General features: G+C 44.0%; 1 protein-coding gene across 1 annotated transcript in view; it reads left to right on the top strand.

Annotated features, from left to right (window-relative positions):
• The first annotated feature begins 3,542 nt into the window (after window positions 1-3,542).
• ECRG4 (ECRG4 augurin precursor) overlaps window positions 3,543-25,244 on the top strand; it is an 85,648-nt gene continuing 63,946 nt past the window's right edge. The window contains exon 1 of the mRNA XM_069204468.1: window positions 3,543-3,788. Coding sequence (XP_069060569.1) covers window positions 3,671-3,788 — 118 coding nt within the window. The 5' untranslated portion in view covers window positions 3,543-3,670. The remainder of the gene's footprint in view (window positions 3,789-25,244) is intronic.

Below are 25,244 nucleotides of genomic sequence, written 5' to 3'. Positions count from 1 at the left end.
CAGCAAGCATCAGGGCAGCACAACAAAGCAACAGGCAGGGTGGCAGTTCCTCCTACAGCATCCAGGTTTTCTTCCTGGAAGAATGTCCTCAGTCCAGAAGGGTTCTAATGTTATGATGACAGAGATACAGTACGTATACCCATTTCTGTCTCTGTAGTAGGCAAACTTCAAAGATAAGTCTTTGTAGTGCACAAGACCCTGCCTTTCCCTGCCCTGGCCTCAAACACACTCCAGGGGTTTGGAGACTGCTTTGTGTGAGGACAGGAACAGCCCCATTCAGGTGCATGTGTCAGCTCTTCCCACCACTCCAGCTCAGAAAGACTCATCAGGAAATGCAGGGCACACCCCAGCTCCCTTTGTGTGACTGTCTAGAGTGAATTTACAAACAACCCAACTATCATACTGACCCTGACATGTATTCCACAGACAGGCAGAGCCACAGAATGGTTAAGCAATAAAATGCCCGCTTTCTAAAAGTGTCATTTTAAAACCTATAACTCAAGAACAACTTCACCAAAAGTTGTATTTTAAAATTGTGAGTTCAGAGATCCCAAACTCCATATCTCTATTTGCTCAGGGGAAATTACACTTAAAAGATATTTCATGGTAATCCCCATGTTACCCAATGGGAGAGATAGCCCTTGCAATAGTAAAAAACAAATTTAGCAGTATTTAACTATCAGGACATGTAAACCACACTAGTACATGTCCTACATTTTAAACACATTGCACCCTGCCGATGAGGCTGCCTAGGGCCTTCTTTAAAAGTGACTTACATGTTGTAAAAAGGAAGGCTTGGACCTGGCAAGTGGGTGCACCCACACAGACACTGCAGTAGCAGGTCTGAGACATGTTTACAGGGCTACTCGTGGGTGGCAAAATCAGTGGTGCAGGCCCACTAGTAGCATTTGATTTACAATTCCCGGGCACATCTGGTACACTAGACTAGGGACCTACTAGTAAATCAAATGTGCCAATCAAGAAGAAACCAATAAGATTTAGAAAGAGACCACTTGCATGTTAGCACTGGTCAGCAGTGGTAAAGTGCCCAGAGTCCTAAAGCCTGCAAAAATTAAATTCAGCACAGGATCACAAATAGGATATCAGGAGCAAAACGACAGGGGAAACCACGCCAAGATCTGACAGGTCTAACAGCTTGGGTATTTTTGTAGAACCCATAACCATTCCTTGGCAGGCGACATTGAGTCTAGTAAGCATGTGCATCACACCAGGCGAACCACCAGTGCAGCAATGTGCTGTATATACATGTATATATGTCAAAGCGACCTAGGATGTGAGGCAAACAGAATCATATCCCCCAACGGCAGGGAAGAGGGAGATTTAGTTTATTGTGCAAAATGAGTTGTAAAATCCACCATTTTGCCACACATTTTCAATTATTTTTGGAACGAAGAAGCCTCCCAAAGTTTCCTTAAAATAGTAGCCCCACAAAGCTTGGTAATGTCAAACCCACTAGGGCTGTTTTTTGTTCCTGGTCTGGCCCTGGCATGCGGGTCAGAGAGTGGAAGAAATCAGTGCGGCTCCTTCTCTAAGGCAGAGGAGCGTCGCCCCACTACTTTATTCACCGAAGGGAAGGGGAAAAATTTAATGATAATAATGCAAGGTTATTATCATTTTATTTTTCACCTGGGAAGCTGGGTTAGAGCTGGGCTGTGCTGGAGGAGTAATTTGTGCACATAAGTGCGCAGTAAGCTTTGGCCGGCTGTGCTGGGCTGGCCAAACAGTCATGCGCACTTTGCATTTCTCCATGGAGGAGAAAGTGTACAGGGCCCTACTCCCTGTCTGACCTCCAAAGCAGGTTTCTCAGATCAATCACAATGCTGCTGTCATGCTGGTGACAGCAGGGTCATGATTGGCTTTGGGAATTCTGGATGTCTGTGTGCTTTCGGGAGTGGGCGAAGAGATGAGGAGGGAGAGACGGAACCGTCTCTCCCAACATAAAAGGTAAGTTTTTTTTAAATGTTATTTTATTTTAATACCTCCGCCCCGCCAACCCCATTGACAAGCAGCTGTCACTGGAAGAAACTGTTATGTTTTAGACGAAACACGCTCAAGTAAAGACATATCTGCACCAACAGAAAATAAGGTTTAGTGCAATTAAGGGCCGTATTTATACTCTGGTTGCGCCGAATTTGCGTCGTTTTTTTCGACGCAAATTCGACGCTAAACTAACGCCAACTAACGCCATATTTATACTATGGCGTTAGACGCTTCGGGCGCCAAAGTGCCCGGAGTGGGCGTCATTTTTTAGCGTGAACCCCTTCCTTGCGTTAATGATATGCAAGGGAGGCGTTCCCGTCTTAAAAAATGACTCCCAGGCCTTTACGTGGTTTTTATAGTCCCGGGCAAAAATGACGCCCGGGAGTGGGCGTGGCCAAAAACGGCGCTTTTGCGCCGCTTTTTAACGCCTGGGTCAGGCATGGCGTTAAGGGACAAGTGGGCTCAAAATGAGCCCAGAGGTGCCCTCCCCTGCCCCCAGGGACCCCCCCTGCCACCCTTGCCCACCCCAGGAGGACACCCAAGGACGGAGGGACCCATCCCATGGACATTAAGGTAAGTCCAGGTAAGTTTTTCTTTTTTTTTTTTTTGTGGCATAGGGGGGCCTGATTTGTGCCCCCCTACATGCCACTATGCCCAATGACCATGCCCAGGGGACAGAAGTCCCCTGGGCATGGCCATTGGGCAAGGGGGCATGACTCCTATCTTTACAATGATAGGAGTCATGTTGATGGGGGATGGGCGTCGAAAAAAAATGGCGCAAGTCGGGTTACGACGATTTTTTCGACGTAACCTGACTTGCCCCATTTTAAGACGCCCATACGCCATTTTCCCCCTACGCCGGCGCTGTCTGGTGTACGTGGTTTTTTTCCACGCACACCAGGCAGCGCCGGTCTGATTGCGCCGTCTAACGCCATTCCATAAATACGGCGCCCGCATGGCGCTTCAGAATGGCGTTAGACGGCGCAAAATTTTTTGACGCTAAACTGCGTTAGCGCAGTTTAGCGTCAAAAAGTATAAATATGGGCCTAAGTGTTACAATGTGCGACATATTGTAAAATAACCAACAAATAATATTATGCAGCTGCAAGGGAACTACTTTCCCTAGTGTAGTATATGTATTTAACAAGAGTGTATGGAATGCACCTTTCAAAGTTCATACTGGCCTACCAAGACACACCAGCCATACTTTGTATCATTTTAATTTCTTCAAGATGTTAACGAAATGCATTTTGGAAATGCATGAGACATTTTTGGCTTTCGACCTGCAAAAACAACTCTCCTCCGGCAGTAAAACACAGAGATGAATCTGTACTTGTCATGAAAATTCAAACCCAGGTGCCAATAGCTGAAGGACCCAAGGAATTCCGTGCAAGTATAGAGACGTGTTTCATACGTGCAAACTTCTGCTGGAAGAAAATAAAGTGCTTCTTTGACATAATACAGCCGAAGGCAACTACCGAGGAGATCTTTTAAATGTCTCATAAAACATGAGACGCGTTCCTGACGAGCCCAACAGGCTTTCCAGTTCGTTTCCAGTGGAAGGATGCTCAGCGCCAGCTGGTCTGCTTCAGGTTTGCGAAACTGAAGTTGCATTCCATTGCTTGTGTCAGCTCGTGCGCATCGACGAGAGCTTTCTCCTGACTAGAAGATGGCCCCGCGCAGCAGCCTCCATCAGGGCTCTGCCACTACCCCCAGGTGGTGGTGGCCTCGTGGGCTCTCCCTGGCAGCATTCACCCTCCTCCTGGCCCTCATCTGCCTCTGCCCAGGTGAGCAGGAATACGATATCGTGCCTGATATTTACCCACTTTAATGTGGTCTAAACAATGTAAAATTAAGGAGGAACGACCTCATTTGGGGTTTAATAGGCACAATGTGGTAGAATGTGACATTTCGACGTTTTTTTTTCGAATGTTTTTTTTTTTAAAAGTCATAAACAGTCAGAAGGCTTTCTCTCCATTTCTCTGTGTTCTGTTTCCGCCTCTCACGCTCACGTTCCCCTGTTTCCTTACTTCCTCCTCTCCGCCTCCATCTGACTGTCTCCACCTATTCCTAACTTACCACTCTCTACCTTTCTACCTACCTGTCTTTCTGTACCTTACCTACTTCTTGATCTATCATCTCTCTCTCCTTAGATTGCTCACCCTCTTTAGTATTTGTTACTTCTCTGTCTACACTGTCCTCGTTCCAGTATCTTACACCAGCTATCTTCTATGCCACTCCCTCTCTTTCTGCCTCACCATTCTCTACTTCATTTCCCTTTGCATCTATTTTGTGTACCACATCTTTCTTTAGCTCACAAATTAGTGAATCCCCATATTTTTCTCAACCCCTCTCTCCATTCTCTTTACCCACATTTTTTAAACTCACCACTCGTGAGGGCAAGAAATAGCTGAAAATGAGTAGTAAATGTAATGTTGATGAAAACAGGGGGCAGCGCCGGACAGGCCTTTTATTCTACCTGGCATTTCCTCAGGGGTTTGGAGTACTTGGAGACCGGTTTTGAAAGCCCAGTGCTGCTTCTGGTGTCTCTGTCACTTTCCCCAGCTCCCCGAGGTTAAGTGCATCAGGCATAGGGAGGCTTCAAGAGAGAGAAAAAAGGAGGAAGGGAGAAGGAAAAGTGAAAGTAATCAAAGAGGGTGAAACGAGAGAGAGGAGCGAAGGAGAGAGTGGATGGATGGAAAGAGAGACAGTGCAAGCAGCCAAACGGAGCTGGCTGATTTGAACTTTTTGCCAGGACTGCTTTTCGTTCCTCAGTCCGGCCCTGAGAGCTGGCCCCAAAATGTATGTTGCCCAGGGCCCGAAAAATCATTAAGATTACACTAATTCCACTGTGATTTATATAATTGTCTCCAGACTTTTGCAGTACCCTTGGCTGTACTGAAGTCTCCAAAAGCAGCATTCCCCCACCTAAGAAACACTAAACAGGGTTGATCCACCACAGAAGCCACAAGTGTAGATTCTGCTGTATTTTGGTAAATTCCTTTTTATGCTATATCAGGCTGCAAGATGAGTCTGGGTTTTATTTAGAGTTTGGAGGACGGGAAACTCCATCAAAACGTGACTTCTGCCTTTGTGGTTAATAGAACCCAATGCATTGTGCATTCTCATGAAAGCATACAGCAATAGGATTTCGCAAGTTTAAATAATTCAATTTCTTACTTCTTGATTCTACATATTCCTGTTCTGATCACCATCTTGTCATCATTTATTTTTTTGCAGATCTGACTCTATTTCAAATGTTCTTTCATTTTGTGGGATAAAAAGTTGTGCAATTCTTATTATGGAGTTACAATGCAGTACCTGAGGGTTAATGTTTGAGAGTTTGGAGAGAATATAACTGTTGAATAGGTCATATATATGGAATCATTTTTCATCAAGGAAGAGCCACTATGCAGTTATAAGGTTTGTAATTCTAGGCCAGTGGTTCCCAACCTGTGGTCCACGGTCCCCGAGGGGTCTGTGAAACAGTCCAAGGGAGTCCACAGTTCTGGACCGCTAGGAAGGCACTTCTCCACCTGGGGAATCTGAAAGAAACACGTGTGTTTTTATATGTATTACTTCTTTTGTGCAGCAGTTTTAAAAGCACTGCAAAGTTCCTTGTACAGCCAACACCTTTTGGGCAAAAAAGGTGGCAAGATAACGCTGGTGATCAATGTACCTGCTGGAGAGAGATGGGAGTTTTGTCTAGTGGCAGTTTTGGCTCATGTAAAGTAGCGCAGATGGTTAATATGCCTGCTGCAAAGAATGTGTATCATTCAAAGAACAGTATTTGTTGTGCCTAGCACAGTAGGAGACTGCTTTTGTTACAGAAAGTATTTTGCTACTGTGCAGTTCATAATGTACAAACCTAATATAGCACAGTGAGCTATGAACTCCCCTTAAATAGCTTCATACAAACTGTGTGAGACAAATTAAAAAGTTATGTCTTTTTTCCCTAATCCTTCATTTTCCATACCCTGTTAAAAAGGTTTGCTTTTGTAGAAATAAATTCTTATTGTTAAAGTCAATACTAACCACTGTGTTATGTTCTGAATCCTGGGTTTGTGCTTCTCCAGACCAAGCACTGTTAGAAAATGCCATCAAGTGTGGATTGCACGTGAATCTTACACTTTGTAGTCCCCTGTAAAGTGCTCCGATACCCTACACTGGTATGAGAGCTGCAATAAAACAAATGAATTACATGTGACCGAGAGACTATGGAGAGATGAGAGGTTCTTATGGTTTTATTTACTTCCCCCACCATATATTTATGTGAAAAAATCCTCCTTAGAGCTTATGTAGTTTGTGATAAAGCCCTGTAGATGTTGTTAAGGATCACCCTTGAAGTGATTTGGAAAACACTACTCATTCGAAAGTTGTTGATTTTGTGTAAACATGGACACAATTTGGGATTTAAAAAGAGTCACAATAGTCAAATGTCAGCATGTTCGACAATTTGATTTATGTTTTGACAAAATCTAAATGAAACAAAACTTGATATAATAAATCTACTTGTTTTCTTAAATGCCTTCAAAGTGCTAATTTTTCAGAATAAAAATGTATGTACTTTTAGTATAATTCACGTCTCGACCTAGAATCAATGTTTGCATTTTGTAACTGGTAATCCATGTGTTAACTCTGCCGCCTTGTGATCTGTCTCTTTTTTTAAATAAAGGAAAACTGAGTCTACTGAATCTATGAAAAGGCAGGACAGGTTTTTACCTTGGTTGGCAGACTGATTCACTCAGATATACTTTTTAGTTCCCCAGTACAGAAAATACAGTTCTATCTAAACAAATACTTTAACATTACATTCGGATTACCAGGTCTGGCTTGAACGCTGATGGCGCCTATTGCGACAACCTTTTCAGCGCCCTCATTAAACTTCTTCCCCACAGATTCCCTCATTACCAGCCTCCCGCAGTTCCCCTCCTCTTGCCAAAGATCCTCTTTTACATTCATTTAATTTGTTTTACAGTTCTACTCATACCAGTGTAGGGTGTCAGAGCACTTTACATCGCACACACATTATACAGAAACAAATGAATCATATATATGCAAGTCAGTCTATAGAAAATGTTATATAAACAATGAGGATTTCAAGGTGTAGGATTTAATCACATCTTATCCATATTAGCAAGCAGTATATTTTAAGAGAATTTGGTCTGGAGAAGCACAAACTCTTGATTTAAAACAAACTACAGTGGGTGGCTTTAGTAATAAGTATGTATTTCTACCTAAACTAACCATTTTTAGCAACATTTGGATAAAGAAAGTTTGAAAACAAACATAAAGTTCCATCCGTATGCCTTGCAGTTTTCATGCAGCTTTTTGATTACAGTTCATAGGTCGCTGAGCTATAGTGCTATATTAGGACTCTAATTTATGAACTTCATGTAACAAAAGGAATTCTGTGACAAAAGCAGTAACCCACTGAGCTATTCACATAAAAGCAGGCATATTAACCCTCTGCACTACTTTATGATGATTCATACTGCCACTAGACAAAACGCAATCTCTCTCCAGCAGGAACATTAATCCCCAGAGTTATCTTGACATTTTTATTGTTGCCTTAAAACTGTCCATCAAATAAGGAACTCTGCAGCAGGTGTTTTTAAACCCAGAAGGTATTTGAAAACACAGGAACTCCCACCGCCCCCAGGTCAGTGCCAGGTGCCACTGCACTGGTCGCACTGCCTTAAAGCCAGCCCTGTGGCTTAATGCTTACTACAAAGCAAGGAACCCTCCTCGTTTGCACTTATTAACTCACATAAATACTAATACGAAGTTAAAACAAATATGCTAGAGTAACCTCATGTATGCAGTTATATATTTCTTAATGTGAATTTGGTGGTGACTGCACTGGCCTCTTTAGAATAGCACAAGTGTTCTGTACCTGAGGTAGCAAATGTGCAAAATGCTATTCTCAGTTAAATAGCATGGACATTCCAAAATTGAAATGTATACCATGTTCTGACTCTAAAACCATTTATATTTAGTGCAGATGCAAAAAGTACAACCTTGCCTGTTATAATGGATTAATAGGATTCATACTATTTAGATCAAGTAATATAAGATTTATTTGCTTAAGTATTTGAGTTTTATGTCACTCATGCACTGAGCACCACAGTGCAATGACTGGAATTTCCTAAAGAGAGGAGCACACACTGATAGAGCCAAATGATAATTGGCTGCAACTAGTAAACTTGTTCTCTGTCAAGTTCAGTCAAAACAAGCATTGGCAAAGCCCTCTGTTTGACCTTCCTATGACTTGTGGACTGGGCTTGTGTATTCCACTGAAATGCAAAACCTATTGGCATCTTTGCCCTGCAGCACTTGTGAACAAACACAAACAAAATCAGCTGACCCATGGATGCCACAGAAAATGGGTTACTTTCTTTTCTGTAGCATTCATTTTACAGATGCCTTTGTCAGTGCTCTCTCTCCAGTGCTACCCGCTTGAAGACTGATTAAATAGTTCCCTATAAATTCTAGTGGAGGCCGAAGGAGACACCCAAAAAGCAAATACAAAGTAGGTGAGATTAAAGTACTCCTGCATGCTGTTCATGCTGTTTCAAAGTCTGATTGCTATTTTCTCAAGCCAAAGTCTCAAGCCAGCAGCTCTGAGACACAAATGATGCAAAAATGAAAGAGATAAAAAATCTAAAAGAGGAGTTAGCAAGAAGGCCAGCTTTCAAAGACAAACTAGGAAAATCTATTTTGCATCACACATTTTGCTAACTTAAACCTGTACGCAAAACAAATTATTTCAGCCCAAGCACTAGCACCAGTCAGTTGGTGCAGATTACCACATCAGCGGGCAAAACAATCCCATCAAGCAGGTTTGCCGCCAATAATGATGATTTTTATGCTGCCGATCGTTCATACCTGCTGCATTTTGAAAGAAGAGCAGGTGCAGCAGAATGAATACTTTGAAGAGAAGAGGAGTGGAATAAAACATAATGCAATAGTTAGTGGAACATACTAGAGCCAATGAGACAATGCCTCCTGTTAGACCTGATGTCCTTAGGTGATCTCCCCCCAACCTTTTGTCTGCTTACCTTCATTATCCGACCCCATTTGTGCTTGTTTTAGGACTTTTGCACTGTACCGCTGCTAACCAGTGCTATAATGCTTGTGCTCTCTCCCTTGAATCATGGTAAAATTGGCCTAACTCCAATTGGCATATTTAATTCACTTATAGTCCCTAGTAAAGTGCACTACCTTGGCCAAGGGCATGTAAAGTAAATGCTATTTTTGGTTTTGCAGCTCTGACTTTGCCACCCACTTAAGCAGCCCCCTAACCATGTCTCAGGCTTGCCATTTCAGAGTCCGTGTGTGCAGTTTTACACTACCATGTCGACCTGGCAAGATAAACCTCTTGCCAGGCCTAGAACTTATTTTTTTATACATGTCACCCCTAAGGTAGGCCTTATACAACACACATGGCAGAGTGCAATGTATGTAAAAGGCAGGAAATTTACTTTTACGTTTTACATGCCCTGGTAGTGAAAAATTCCCAAATTTGTTTTTCTTTACTTCAAGGCATATCTGTCCCATAGGATAAAATTGGGATTACCTTATTACATGTTATAAGTGTAATTCCCAATCTGGGAGAGATAAGTGTATCAAGTTTAGTGTCTCTGAACTCACTATTTAAAATCACAACTTATCCTGCTTTGCTGAGCCGATCTGCGGCCCTCCTGCCTCAGAGTGAGAAGGACTGGACCTGCATCTCTCCATTCCAGAAACAAAGTGACGCGAAGGGCTTGCTGGCTTGCCTCCTGTTTCCAAAGCCTCAGGGACACAAAAGACTTCCAAAACTCCTGCTATAGCTACTGACCCCTAAGAGGCACCCCTCCAGACCTGGGCCTTTAAAAGTGGATTTGTGAACCTGAAATCCAGCTTTTGGGGTCTTCGAGACCGTGAACTGGCCTGCTCACACTGGAAACGCACTGATTGCATGAAGAATCAGCACGAGCCACCACAAGTTTGTCTGTTTACACGGCATGCATCACCACTTGCAAACTCATTGCTCCAGTCTGCCCATCCACGAATTCCAGCCAACTGTTCATGCCCGCAAACCACAGTTAGCAACGCTGTCCTTGCACCCGTTGAACTTCTTCCTCATGAGCAGGACTCTTGGCTCAACTTTGAGAAGGTAAAACTTCAGCAGGATTTACTTGGGAGTGTATGCAAACCGCATTACTTCATGGTCAGCCCAAACTTTTGGATTTCATCCAGTTCAGCACCAGGTGTCGCTTTAGCCTTTTAGGCATCACACTACATTTTAATCTTTAAAATTTCATATGTCGACTTCTACTTAGTGGACTTTTGTCCTTTTGGTCTTCTTTTACTCATAACATTAAGCTCTGTTTCTCTAACTAGGTGAGGTATCTTTTTGTGTGGGGTTTCTACTGTTTTACTGTTTGAAGTGTTGCATACATACTTTGCACATTACCTCTTAAGTTAAGCTTGACTGCTCTGTGTCAAGCTTCCAGAAGGTGAGCACATGTTAACTTTTAGGGGCATATTTATACTCCGTTTGCGCCGAATTTGCGTCGTTTTTTTCGACGCAAATTCGACGCAAAACTAACTCCATATTTATACTTTGGCGTTAGACGCGTCTAGCGCCAAAGTTCATGGAGTTAGCGTCATTTTTTTGCGTGAACACCTTCCTTGCGTTAATGATATGCAAGGTAGGCGTTCCCGTCTTAAAAAATGACTGCGATGCATATGCGTCGTATTTATACTCCCGGGCAAAAATGACGCCCGGGAGTGGGCGGGACTAAAAAACCCGCATTTGCGCTGGATTTTAGCGCCTGGGTCAGGGCAGGCGTTAAGGGACCTGTGGGCTCAGAATGAGCCCAGAGGTGCCCTCCCAAGCCCCCAGGGACACCCCCTGCCACCCTTTGCCCACCCCAGGAGGACACCCAAGGATGGAGGGACCCACCCGAGGGACATTAAGGTAAGTCCAGTTTTTTTTTTTGTGGCATGGGGGGGCCTGATTTGTGCCCCCCTACATGCCACTATGCCCAATGACCATGCCCAGGGGACAGAAGTCCCCTGGGCATGGCCATTGGGCAAGGGGGCATGACTCCTGTCTTTGCTAAGACAGGAGTCATTTCAATGGGGGATGGGCGTCGTAAAAAAATGGCGCAAATCGGGTTGTGGCGATTTTTTTGCCTCAGCCTGACTTGCACCATTTCTGGACGCCCATACGCCATTTTCCCCCTACGCCGGCGCTGCCTGGTGTATGTCTTTTTTTTTAACGCACACCAGACAGCGCCGCCGGCTAACGCCGGCTAACGTCATTCAATAAATACGGCGCCCGCATGGCGCTTCGGAATGGCGTTAGCCGGCGCTAATTTTTTTGACGCAAAACTGCGTTGGCCCAGTTTTGCGTCAAAAAGTATAAATATGGGCCTTAGTGTCTATCTGACTTACCCTTACTGGGATTGTGGTTCCTGCTTGGACAGAGGTGCATACCTCTGGCAACCAGAAACACAATTTCAAACACCTGCTATGAAAGATAAATGCTATATTTATTGGAAAATTTAAGAACTGAAATACTCTTGCTCAAATCAGCCAAGTTCTAGCAATGTGCCTAACAATGGTGCACTATCCCTGCATGGTTGGTTCTCTGCTGGACAGAACAAAGAAACTCAGAAAGGAAATGAGACTGCCTATTAAAGAATGGAATACCCTAAGTCACTGTTTAATTGTGGTTGGCATAAAAGCTGCCATCAAGGATATCTGAGTTAAACATAGAAATTATGAAGCACAATCTAACCCTTACATATTTATCAATGGCTCATTTCAAGAGCCACTGTACTTTGCAATATTGGATAAACTGACCTTTCGCATTCCACATAGAGTGGGGAATAATTTTCTGATCATTTAGCACACCCAATAAAATATTGTACATTGTATCTTCATTTCTGCCATCCTTTCACTCTTTCCTCTTGTTGACTCAGTACAGCTCCATAAGCTTAAGAGACACATACTTACAACTAATACATTCTTTCTCTTTTCTCCTGAACATCCATTCTCTCGTAGGAAAGAACAGAATGATTTTTTGCTTATTTCTTATTCTATGCACTTTATATTTGTATTGTACTCTACTATTCAATAATTTCTATGTCTGCTCCAAGAGAGGTTCTAATAAAGCTGGAGTAAAGTAAAGAAAAACAAGGTAATTGGAAAACGCAGTGGAAGCAGGCAAGGACATTGACTAGCTGAGACTGATGATCCATATCAAGCATCAATATGTATTTATCTGTGTCAAATACTAGTCCACTCCCATATTTGCAGAGGGCAGAGCCCAGTTTATGTGCTTCTCAGTCTATGCTGAAAAAACATATATCTTTCATGGAGCTTTGTTTGACCTCATATAAAGCAATTTTACACATAATTGCAAACAAAATGTGTGTAAAATAACAAGTGACATTGTGAAATCAAGCAATAGCCTGTCCAGTGTAGAGAGGGAAAATTAATTCTCATGAGTGCACAAAATATTTAGGGCCATATTTATACTTTTTGACGCAAAACTGCGCTAATGCAGTTTTGCGTAAAAAAAATTAGCGCCGGCTAACGCCATTCTGAAGCGCCATGCGGGCGCCGTATTTATTCAATGACATTAGCCGGCGTTAGCCGCCGGTGCTGTCTGGTGTGCGTGAAAAAAAATGACGTACACCAGGCAGCGTCGGCGTAGGGGAAAATGGAGCTTGGGCGCCAAAAAATGGGGCAAGTCAGGCTGAGGCAAAATTTGCGCCGCAACCCGATTTGCGCCATTTGTTTTTGACTCCCAACCCCCATTGACATGACTCCTGTCTTAGCAAAGACAGGTGTCATGCCCCCTTGCCCAATGGCCATGCCCAGGGGACTTCTGTCCCCTGGGCATGGTCATTGGGCATAGTGGCATGTAGGGGGGCACAAATCAGGCCCCCCTATGCCACAAAAAAAAAAAAAAAAATACTTACCTGAACTTACCTTAATGTCCCTGGGATGGGTCCCTCCAGCCTTGGGTGTCCTCCTGGGGTGGGCAAGGGTGACATGGGGTGTCCCTGGGGGCATGGGAGGGCACCTCTGGGCTCCTTCCGAGCCCACAGGTCCCTTAACGCCTGCCTTTTCCAGGCGCTAAAAAACGGCGCAAAAGCGGCCGTACGTCATTTTTTTTGACCCGCCCACTCCCGGGCGTGAATTTTGCCCGGGAGTGTAAATACGGCGCACATGCCTCGGAGTCAATTTTTTAGACGGGAACGCCTACCTTGCATCTCATTAACGCAAAGTAGGTGTCCACGCTAAAAAATGACGCAAACTCCATGGACTTTGGCGCTAGACGCGTCTAACGCCAAAGTATAAATATGGAGTTAGTTTTGCGTCGGAATTGCGTCAAAAAAACCGACGCAATTCTGGCGCAAACAGAGTATAAATATGCCCCTTTCTGTATTCTAGCTCTACATGAATATTTAATCGACAATTTTCATAAATTAACACACATGTAGCACAGAACACACCTCAGTTGTTTGTTACAATTTAATAATGTCTTCATCACTGTCCAAACCAGTAGTATTCCTTTTATTCACCTTCAAAGAATAACTATCTGAGTTAGCCATGCAGGGATTTTAACCGTATAACCGTATACTCCGCACGTGACTTGCAGGTCTCTGTAGTGTTTCATAACTAAGGCCCGATTTATATGTTGGTGGAAAGGAGACTCAGTCACAATGGTGGTTCCTGTCAATGGTTGAGATTTCTAAAGGACATTTCAAAATGTGGCCATTGACACTTCCACCAGGGCGGCAGATACTCCATTGCCCTGGCAGAGGACGGCCTGACCACCAAATATTAAATCTGGCCCTCAGCGAGTTATTTTACGTGTACTGCTTGCAACCTAGTAGAATCACCTGGATCTCTACAATAAACCTATTACTCTTTTCTAGTAGGATCCAATCTTGTGACTTCCAGATTGCACATAATGCTTTCTAGTGATCCATCAACCATGTTAGCTATTTTACCATTCAGAGTGAGTTATCCTAAAGATTAAGCGTACACTTACAAAGAATGAGTAAACAGCATTATTGCAAACTACACTACATAAAACAAGCGATGCATCTTCCTAGAGAGTTTTACACCACTTGCCTTCCAAGAATTGTTAACAGCTTGAAACCACTTTATAATTAGATACTTTACATCACAGCAGGGTAAAGAACTTATCTTGACCTGGAACCACAAACATACACACACACATCCTTGAGACACAATACCCCCCTTTTTTTAGCTATAACTTTAGCAAGGTGGGTATATACCCTCCCCCACTAAAATACACACAAGGATGATCCATAACACGTAGCTACTATAAACAAAGAAATACAAAAATAAAAGTAAAAGTAATAAAACGAACAACATTTACAGAAAATCGATTTTCTTCCAAACTGAAGCGTTTTGACTTGTGTTAATTGTTCTTCAAGGAACCATCTATACCATTTTTCAGTATATGCCTCTTTTTGCATTTTCACCCCCAATGTTTTCTACTGATGCTGCTTGTTTTTCGACTCTGAGAGTCCACTGAACCCTGGCAAACAGGCTCAGTGACAGTTCTCTGACCCTTAAACCTAGTATGTCTGATTTGCTCACCCACAATTGGCATAAGTTAGCTTACTTGTAAGTCCGTAATATATGGCAACAAGGACACCCAGGGCCTGCAAGTTAGTATCCATCATGGACTGCAGCACTTATTGTGCCATCACAAGTGTGACAAAGTGCAACTCACAGTTTGCCACTGCTAGCTGACAGAGCAGTTTTCGAACTGCTATCTCAACTTTACCAGTTAAAGTAACAACATAGTCCAGATCTTCCTTTTTAATATATCTAGGTCACCCCTAAGACAGGTCTATTGAGCCCTAAGGCAAGGTGCTGTATATTAAAAAGTAGGACATGTGTTTTTACATGCCCTGACAGTAAAAACCTCAAATTGTTGTTTTTACTGTGGAAAGGCTGGTAGCCTCATTTGCGACTACAGAGTTGCACACTGACCACTCAGCAGTACTAACTAATGAGTGGGACTACGAAGGTCTGTACTTCAAGGCATCAAAAGGATTGCTGCATTAAAACCCAAGACCCAGACAGAAGAAGTGACTCCAAGAGTCAGTTGGCTGACTTCCTGTTACAGCCACAAAAGCTGAAGAAACCTGCCTGGGAGAGTTGGTAGCCAAGACTGCCCACGCACTGTTGACTGCCGAAGTGCAACCTGAGGGACCGAGTTCTGAATCTTAAAAGTTGCACGGAGTCTACTGGACCCAGGAGAATCATCAAAGTGCAGTTTGGTCACCCAACAAGGAAGTTAATCCCAATTAACCACTGGTTTTGCTGTAACCACAGACCAGTGGCAAGTAGTTTTTGTATGGACTTCAACCAGACGGTGAGGGCCAAAGTCACCCCACCATGACCGTGTACTGAGGAGTAGCCACAGGAACACCCCTGCACTGGATCAGCATCTTCAGGATCCTTCAGCACCTTCAGAATCCTGTATCCCTTGGAACAGGATCACTCCGTGAAGTGCATGTTGGCTCACCCACAGAACCTGGAACTGGATTGGAGGCTGCTTTGACTGTTAGGTAACTGTCTAAGCAAGCCTCCTTTGCACCTTTGACTCACTCCCTACTGGAGTTGGTCATCCAAAGTGGGCCGGAGTAGTAGTTTGCAACTTTATACATGTTTTCCAAAGTTTTCAAAGTGAACGGCTAACAGCATTATTCAAGTGCATTTTTTTGGTTCAAGTGGAAAGCAGTGATTTATCATTTGGTTATTAATTTATTTCTTCGGAACTCTCCAGTGGATTTTGTTCATTTGGTGTCCAAAATTGATAAAAATAACACCTATGTTATAAATTGATGTTGCATTATCTTTGTGTTGCATTTCTTTCTTGATCAACTGCGTTAGTATTACTAAATGCAAGCATTTTTCCTTTGAGAAAGCAATGCTGCTAAAAGCCACAGCTCCCCAGGGTTGAGCTATGGTTCTGCAAATAAGCCTGACTGGACGCAGGACGGGTTTATGAGTATATGACAGGGTGAGGTTGCACAACCACATCATATAATAGACTGCTTGCCTCATATTTATCTCATTCTGTTCAACTATGTCCCTAAATGTTTTCCCCAGAAACCTTTAACCTCCTTTCCTAATTTCTTCATTTTCCCGATCTCAAACACACTGTAGATTTGGAGACACAGTAAATCACTTCTTCAGTGTTAGAACCTGACATTGTCCTCATTCACTTTTGTCCCCTTCTGTCATGTGTGCTCCATACACCTGGTACACTTATACCTCCTCAATGCCTCAAAAGTATGCAAATACAAATATGTAACTTAAAAAAAAAAAAACTAATTTCAGCCTTAGTTCTCCGTGACAACACTATGCAACCTAATTGCATACATTTAGTTACTCAGGGCCCATAGAAATCCTAAAGAGTACCACCGCTTGCAGGAACAGACTCACACAGTGGGAAGTTTCCTCATCTCCTAGTTCCAGCAAGGAGTGGTAGGCCTGAACACAACGTCACAAATTTCTGAGTCTCAAATATGATACTAGAAATATTTTGTGTGAAACTTGTAACAACCACAGAAAAAGAGAAAGTGAATCATGGATTGCTTCAAGGAATTATTACATAAGCACATCCTAAAGGCAAGCTTAGTCTGAAAACCAATTGGAAAGCATAGATAGTATTGCATTATGCCTGCCCTGAAAGGAAACACCACAATTCGAGCCCAACTTCTAGCAGTATTCCATAAGTACCTTGTGGCAATGTGTCCTGATGAAAGTTGCAAATAGCTCTCCATGGACACTTCCTTTCCTTCCTCCCTTAATCTTCGTGATTGCACCCACTCCAGCAAGAGTGTACACATGCTTTCTATTAGGTAGGGAGATAGATGACATAGCAGAAAAATATCTGTAAGGCCAATTTCTTCAAATGACTTTTTCAAATAGCCCAACCAGGGCATAGAAAAGCCCCTTTCACAGGCCAAGCAATCGCATACTATAGGGCATATTTAGGAGCCCCTAGCACCGCCTTAGTGCTGCCATAGCATCATTTTATTTGTTTACTCTAAGGCGGAGCTAAAGTGGCTTTTTCCATTCACCGTATTTACAAAGTGGTGCAATGCATGCATTTGTGACCCCTGGTGCCACATTATGCCTGCGCCAGGCATAATGTATGCAAGGGGGGTGTTCCCCTGTTGGGGGCTGAAAAAATGGTACAAAGAAATCTAAAAGATTTATTTATTCCATTTTCTTGGCATTTTTAATGCCTGCACAGGGCAGGCATTAAAATGAGGCACCCATGGTTGGGGCCTCTAGGTACTTTGCAGGATTAGCATCAACATTTTTGATTTGTTATATTACAAAAATCATTATTGTAAAAATGTACAAGCAACAGCATCAACCCCCCCCCCCCCCCCTTTAACCACACAGCTTGAAAATTGCATCCAGGTGTCTTCACTGGTTCAACGCAACCTGCAAGCAATAGGTTGACCCAAATTGATATACCGCCAGACGCGTGACAAACCTGTGTTGGTAGCACCGGTGAGCTGAAACATGCAAAGCCCTTAAATGTTATTAGGTTGGTTTCCCAAGTATCTTGCAGGATCACAATGTCATATGACTTTATAAATGTCAACCAATCTGGTATAGAAAGTTTCGAATGAAAACCAGCAATGTTCCAGCTCAAAATTTATATCAGACAGGTTTTAGCTATGAGAGAGAGGATGCTACAGGGGACCCTTGGGTAAGAGTGGCAACGTTAGGTGAGCCAATTGCTGAGTCACAACTCCTAAGGGGAGCATCAGGGCCATTCGACTCTGATGGATTGCAAGAGGCCAGTAAACAAGCAGAAAAGCCACCACTGACACAGGCAAAGTGTTCGTGATATCGACAGCTTGGGTCGGGCTCCTTGCAGCTGTCCTCAGTGCTATGTGTCAATCAATATTGTTCAAATCTGCTAGTGCTGAAAATCTGTTGCTATAGGGCAGTCTCTACAAGGGTTTAAACCTTGAAGTAGGAAGGCAAGACTACGGCAAAGGTCTTGGTGGCTTGTAGAAATAGCCCAAAGGCAGAGTCACAATCTTAGTGCTGGCTATTGACTTCAACACATGAGGCCCCAATAAGTTCCTCAAATTGTGAGAATGCTTAAAGTAAATAAGAACGCAATCTCCTGTAATGTTTTTCTTAGAGGAACCTATTCAACCAACTCTTTATACCATGAGAATTTTATGACTCCTAGAGGGGTTAAAATTACTAGTGACTCACTTTATACTGCAGCGCTACCCATGTCTCCTACTGTTTCTTTTCCAATGGCGGTACACTGGCCAAAATGAAGACATAGAGACTAGCCTCCGGAGGTAAATTTAAAAGTACAGGGATGCATTCTTTGCCTGTACAGCTGCTTCTTACAAGCATATTAGCTGTGAGGTGTTGACTGCTCACAGGCAGTGGTGAGTGAATGTTGCCCAAGCTGTCCTCTCCAAAGAAAGCCAAAGTCCAGACCTTGTTACCATTCTCTGTGTGTGCTGGATGGACGGTAGGCTCACTGCTGTTGAACAGGACACTGATAACAGGGCCTGTGGGCTTCTGGCTCCTTGCAGGCTGATAAGGTTCCGTTGCTCTGCAGTACGTCCTCCCCAGTTACAGCTAGTTTCTCTGGCACATTCTGATGTTTCCCAGCATCTTCTGCACAATTCAGCTGTGACACAATTTGTGACCTCCCTCAGTCAAAGCTTCTTGTGTGGATTCCGAAACGGAGAGTGTTGCCATGTGTACTACAGGCTCGGAGTCACTGCAGGGACCTGCATCATTTCCTTATTGGTTTGTGTACAGTTTTTTTGTATGTGAGTGGTACAATTCGTAAGCTTGCATTTGCTCATTTTGATTCAAAGTTCAAGATATAAGCAAAAACTAAGCTCACCAAATCTACCGTAGTTTAGACAACACCTCAGAGGAGTGGCCCAGCCCACCCCTGACCGGCGTCGGACAGGCACAGACAGGTGCAGACAGGCTTGCTCTTGGCTAGGTCACGCCCGGTGCACACCCTACACTGTGGGAGTCTTTCAGGCACCATAAATGTGTTGGGAGCTGAGGCCCTGCCCCCTCCTGCCTCGGTCACAGGCGCCTGCAGGTGCTGTGTATGCTGTTATTGGAGTCCACCAGGGCACAGGCCAGCACTTCAGTATCCCGCACTGCGGGAGGCTTGCAGGTGCTATAAGCGCATTGTGAGCTAAGGTATCACCCCCTTCTGCCGCGGTTACAGATGCTTCCAGGTGCTGGGTTTGCAGGTTATTAAAGCTCACCAGGGCACAGGCCATCACTTCAGTATCTCTTTCTCAAGTACTAAAGCAAACACCCACCCTAACTTCGCCATTTTGTTCCTTCTTGAGTCAGAAGTGCACTAATCCTATGCTCGCTTGGATGCACTGTCACACTTACTGGAACACCCAGCACATTGGGATGGAGAATAAGAACACTCAATAATCCCTTATTGATGGTTTCAAATTCATGCTTTTGTTCCCCCCTCCAAACTAATAGCACCCTTTTTCCAACCACCTTGAAAGATGCTTCGCTGTGGACGCAAACTTTTGATCAAACTATGTGTACATTTTACCAAAATTTGGAAATGATAAAATGTTCTATCTTTGGTAGCTTGCACTTCTTCAATCTCTTTATGCAAATTAGGCATAGCTTAGGCTTCGGCCCAGTGCCTGAAAAGACATGCCCCATAAAACAGCTCCTTGGTCTTACAAATAGCACATATATACAGATGCGTGTGACATTATGTGTATATGGAGTCTCACTGTAGAAACAGGTCTGCAGCCAGGCCTTGCTATCAGTCCCTGCTGTGGGTGGCTGGAGGCCACATAGCCTTTCGTCTTTTGTAGTGGGTTCTGGTGGCAACCTGGGTGCAACTGAACCAAGGCCCGTATTTATACTTTTTGACGCTAAACTGCGCTAACGCAGTTTAGCGTCAAAAAGTTTTGCGCCGGCTAACGCCATTCTGAAGCGCCATGCGGGCGCCGTATTTATTGAATGGCGTTAGCCGGCGCAAGCAGACCGGCGCTGCCTGGTGTGCGTGGAAAAAAACCACGTACACCAGGCAGCGCCGGCGTAGGGAAAAATGGCGTTAGGGCGTCTTAAAAATGGCGCAAGTCAGGTTGACGCTAAAAAATCGTCTTAACCCGATTTGCGCCATTTTAAACGACGCCCAGACGCCATTTACATGACTCCTGTCTTAGTAAAGACAGGAGTCATGCCCCCTTGCCCAATGGCCATGCCCAGGGGACTTATGTCCCCTGGGCATGGTCATTGGGCATAGTGGCATGTAGGGGGGCACAAATAAGGCCCCCCTATGCCACCCAAAAAAAAAAAAAAATAATAATACTTACCTGAACTTACTTTAAGTTCCCTGGGATGGGTCCATCCATCCTTGGGTGTCCTCCTGGGGTGGGCAAGGGTGGCAGGGGGGGTCCCTGGGGGCAGGGGAGGGCGCCAACCCTGACCCAGGCGTTAAAATGTGGCGCAATTGCGGGGTTTTTTGATCCGACCACTCCCGGGCGTGATTTTTGCCCAGGAGTATAAATACGACGCATTTGCGTCGCCGTCATTTTTTTAGACGGGAACGCCTTCCTTGCATCTCATTAACGCAAGGAAGGCGTTCACGCAAAAAAATGACGCTATTTGCCCATACTTTGGCGCTAGACGCGTCTAACGCCAAAGTATAAATATGGCGTTAGTTTTGCGCCGAATTTGCGTCGAAAAAAACGACGCACATTCGGCGCAAACGGAGTATAAATATGCCCCCAAGTGTTCTTGATGAAGGATGTGCTGAGATGTCTTCAGATGCAGTGCTGGTGGCCATGTGGCCAGGCCCTGCTCCAGACCCATCCCTCCAACCCAGTTCCAGATAACCTTCAGCTGTACAATGCTGGCCCTAGACAAAGGGACTGCAGGGCTAGGACTATGACGATGCCCTGAACAACACTCTGGCTCACAATGCTCACTCTGCAAGGTCCCTGAACATGCATTGTGTTTTTTTCTGTGTTTGCATTTGTTTAGGATCTGCCAAAAAATAATGAATAAATATATTTTTTTAATTTTTGGAGTTAAGAATCCTTATCTGCAAACTCCTAACTGGGTCTGCAAACGTCTCAAAAAGTGTTTATTTTTATTTTGGGGAGCATTATCTACTCTTCTGAACACCTAAATCCCCCTGTGGTCATGCGATGTGCCCCATGGCTCCTTACACGACCCCTAACACTTTTCCATGGCGCAGGCTTTGGCGCCTGGCATTATATAATTGCCACTGCTGGAAAAGTGTTCAGGTGTTGTCAGCTAATTAGATTTTTGAGATTCTTGAATCCTCCAAGGGCCCGAAAACTGGTGAAAAAAATACAACTGATTAACCCTTTGAAGCCCACTGACACATTTTCCAAATAAATATATCAAAAGCTACTGAATAGATTACAGGTCGTGTTCTGAGTGTGGTTCTAATTTCCTGCCAAGTCTGGTGTCATTTCATTCAGTAGATTTTACGGTACCAGAAAGCAAAATTCCTCTCTGAGCTTGAATATGGAGTACAACTTTTTGAAACTTCTCCTTCTTTGACATTTCTGTCCCTGCACTAATCTGCACATAACGTAACAATCCAAGGCCTTAGCTTTGTGCTTCAATTCTCTGTCAAATTCCATACGTATTCAAACAGGGGCAGATATAAAAGTAAACAAAAAGTATATTTTCAATTAAAAGTGAATCATAAAGCACACAGTCACTATCATCGGCTATTTACGTATACGTGATCATAGATGTATATGTAAAACTATGTTTTTGCTTTGCTTATTTTGCCTATACTTTGGATAGAACATGTTTATAATTAATTATGCATTTTTAAGCAATAACACAATACTCATTCATATAAGGTTCTGAAAATTGTTCCAGCCACGGAACCACATTTACTCTCTGTCACCTCACTCATATTCTGCACATCGTCAGACATGCTCTGCACATTCCCAGGTTTTCTGAACATTTCCTCTGATCATGCTGTCCTTCCCCTTTAAATGCACTGTTACTCTCTTTAATTATGCTGAGCAGTAGGGGGAAGCATTTTTTCCAAACGTTTCTACTTCTCCAAATGGGCCGATCCAGGAGTTCTTGCTCTTGAAAACAATGAGGGGCATATTTAAGAGCCCCTAGTGCCATCTACCGACACATTAGAGTCATTTTTTTTACGGTAATGTTTTGTTAGATGGCTAAAATCCCTGCGCAATATTTACAAAGTGGTACAATACATGCATTGCGCCACTTTGTAGCCCTTCGTGTTACATTATGCCTGCACCAGGCATAATGTATGCAAAGGCGGTCTCCCCTCATTAGGGGGGGGGGGCAAAAAAATGGGGCAAACAAATCTAACACATTTCCTTGCATAATTTTTTTCTGCACTTTTAGGCCCTGATTTATACTTTTTGGTGCAAAACTGCACTAATGCAGTTTTGCACTAAAAAGTTTAGCACCGGCTTGCACCATTTCTGTGCACCAGCGGGGCACCATAATTATGGAATGGTGCAAGCAGGTGCAAAGGGTAGGCTACCGTAAAAAAAAAGTGACGCTAGTAAGGTGGGGCTGGCGGTATAGAAGAAGGGGGTTTTGCACCAAAAAAATGACGTTAAGCAGGTTAGAGCAAAAACGACTCTAACCTGCCTAGAGTCATTTTCTTACGCAAAACTATCCATACCACATGACTCCTGTCTTAGAAAAGACAGGAGTCATGCCCACCACCCCAATGGCCAGCACAGGGGACCAAGGTCCCGTGGGCATGGCCACTGCACCCAGTGTCATGTAGGGGGGGCCTATTTCAGGGCACCCAATGGCACTTAAAAAATATATATACTTACCTGTACTTACCTATACTTACCTGGGATTGGGCCCCCCATCCTCTTCTGTCCCTCTGGTGTGGGTGGAGGTCTCTCTGAGGCCTGGGGAGGGCACCTGTGGGCTTATTCCATGGTGTTCTACCATGGAAATAGACCCACAAGTCCCCTAACGCCTGCCCTGACCCAGACCGATAAAATACAATCAGCCCCTATGTACTCTGCAGGAGTATCGCCAACATTTGGCACTACTCCTGCAGAGTGCATCGATAGTGTTAATAAAGATGATGCTATTGCCCCCTACCCTGCGCAATGGTGCGCCGTATCTTAGGTACAGCACACATAAGGTGGCATTAGTGGGGCGCTAAGGGGTGCAAGAAAAATGGCGCTGCACTGGGTTCAATGACACTTTCCTTAAAACTGCCCCTGAATCTCAACGGAAGCGCTTGATAGAAGGTGGAAAAATAGACCAAACAGAGGGGCATATTTAGGAGCCCCTAGCGCTACCTTAGCACCAGCATGGCACCATTTTTGTGACACTAAGGCAGCACTAAAGAGGCATTTTCTCAGTGCCATATTTACAAATATTTTGTAAACCCTTGCGCCGCATTATGCCTGCGCTAGGCATAATGTACGCAAGGGGGGAGTTCCCCCATTAGGGGGGGGCGTAAAAATGGCACAAGGAAATCTAACAGATTTCCTTGCACTGTTTTTTTCAGCACTTTTAATGCCTGCTCAAAGAAGGCGTTAAAAGGAGGCATACCATCATCTATAATGGGCCCCTATGTACTCTGCAGGAGTGGCGCTAAAATTGTGGTGCTACTCCTGCAGAGTACATCAATAGCATCAATAAAAATTACACTATTGCCTCCTTCCATGCCCCATGGTGCACCGTATCTTAGATACAGTGCACACATGGCAGCATTAGGGGGCGCTAAGGGGTGCTAGCAAAGTGGCGCTGCACTGGGTTCAATGCCACGTTCCTTAAAACTGCCCTGAATCTCAATGGAAGCGCTTGTTAGAAGGTGGAATTATAGACCAAACAGAGGGGCATATTTAGGAGCCCCTAGCGCTACCTTAGCCCCAGCATAGCGCCATTTTTGTGACACTAAGGCGGCACTAAAGAGGCATTTTTCCCACACCATATCTGCAAAGTGCCGCAATGCATGCATGGCGCACCTTTATAAACCCTTGCACCACATTATACATGTGCTAGGCATAATGTATGCTAGGGGGTGTTCCCCCATTAGGGGGGCTGAACAAATGGCTTAAGGAAATCTAACAGATTTCCTTGCACCGTTTTTTTTCAGCACTTTTAACTCCTGCTCAGAGCAGGCGTTAAAAGGGGGCATACCATTAACTATAATGGGCCGCTATGTACTCTGCAGGAGTGGTGCTAACATTTTGGCGCTACTCCTGCAGAGTACATCAATAGCATCATAAAAAATGGCACTATTGCACCCTACCCTGTGCCATGGTGCACCGTATTTTAAATACGGCACACACATGGTGGCGGTAGGGGGGTGGTAGCGGGGCGCTAAGGGGTGCAAGGAAAGTGGCAAAGCACTTGGTGCAGCGCCACTTTCCTTAACTCTGCCCCAGACATTGCCATGATAGTGTGAAAGAAATACTAATTTGAAACCTTCATATATGGAGCCAAATTTACAAGAAAGTGACGCTTCAATAGTAATGCGCCACTTTTCTTGCAGCTCCCTTGCTTCCCTTAACGCCACCATAGTAGCACCGTATTTACAATACGGTGCACCATGACACATGTTAGGGGCCATAGCGCCATTTTTTTTTATGCTATTGTAACGCTATACTGGATTAGCGTTAAAAAAAAACGCTAATCTAGTATAGTGTTAAGAGGCCCATTGAAATCAATGGGAGCCTCATTTCTACTTGAAGCAGAGGTTAAAAATGATGCTAGAAAAGGCGCAATGGAATCTTGTAGATTCCACTGCGCCATTTTTAGCGACCCTGTAACGAGGAAACGTTCCCTTTGCATACATCATGCCTATATTATGCATGATGTGGCGCAAACCTAATGCTAACGGGCCTATGATAGTGGCCCGTTAGAGTCACATTTGCAGCAGACATTTTGCTGCAAATGTGGTGCTAAGGGGCGCAATGGCCGTGTAAATCTGGCCCACATTTTGAGGAACGAAGTGACAATAGGTCTGCCAGATAGCTACAGCTGTCTGTATTCAGACCTGAGTATGTTGTTGTTAGCATTATCCTGTTACTATTAAAGAAGCAAAATACTAAAATGGCAATGAGAACTGCTCTCTGGTGTAGGAGATATATGGTTAATGCCTTGCAGCTTGAGTGCTC

The sequence above is a fragment of the Pleurodeles waltl genome, chromosome 8 (genome assembly GCF_031143425.1).
Source record: "Pleurodeles waltl isolate 20211129_DDA chromosome 8, aPleWal1.hap1.20221129, whole genome shotgun sequence".
NCBI lineage: Eukaryota > Metazoa > Chordata > Amphibia > Caudata > Salamandridae > Pleurodeles > Pleurodeles waltl.
This window is presented reverse-complemented; position numbering and strand designations above follow the sequence as displayed.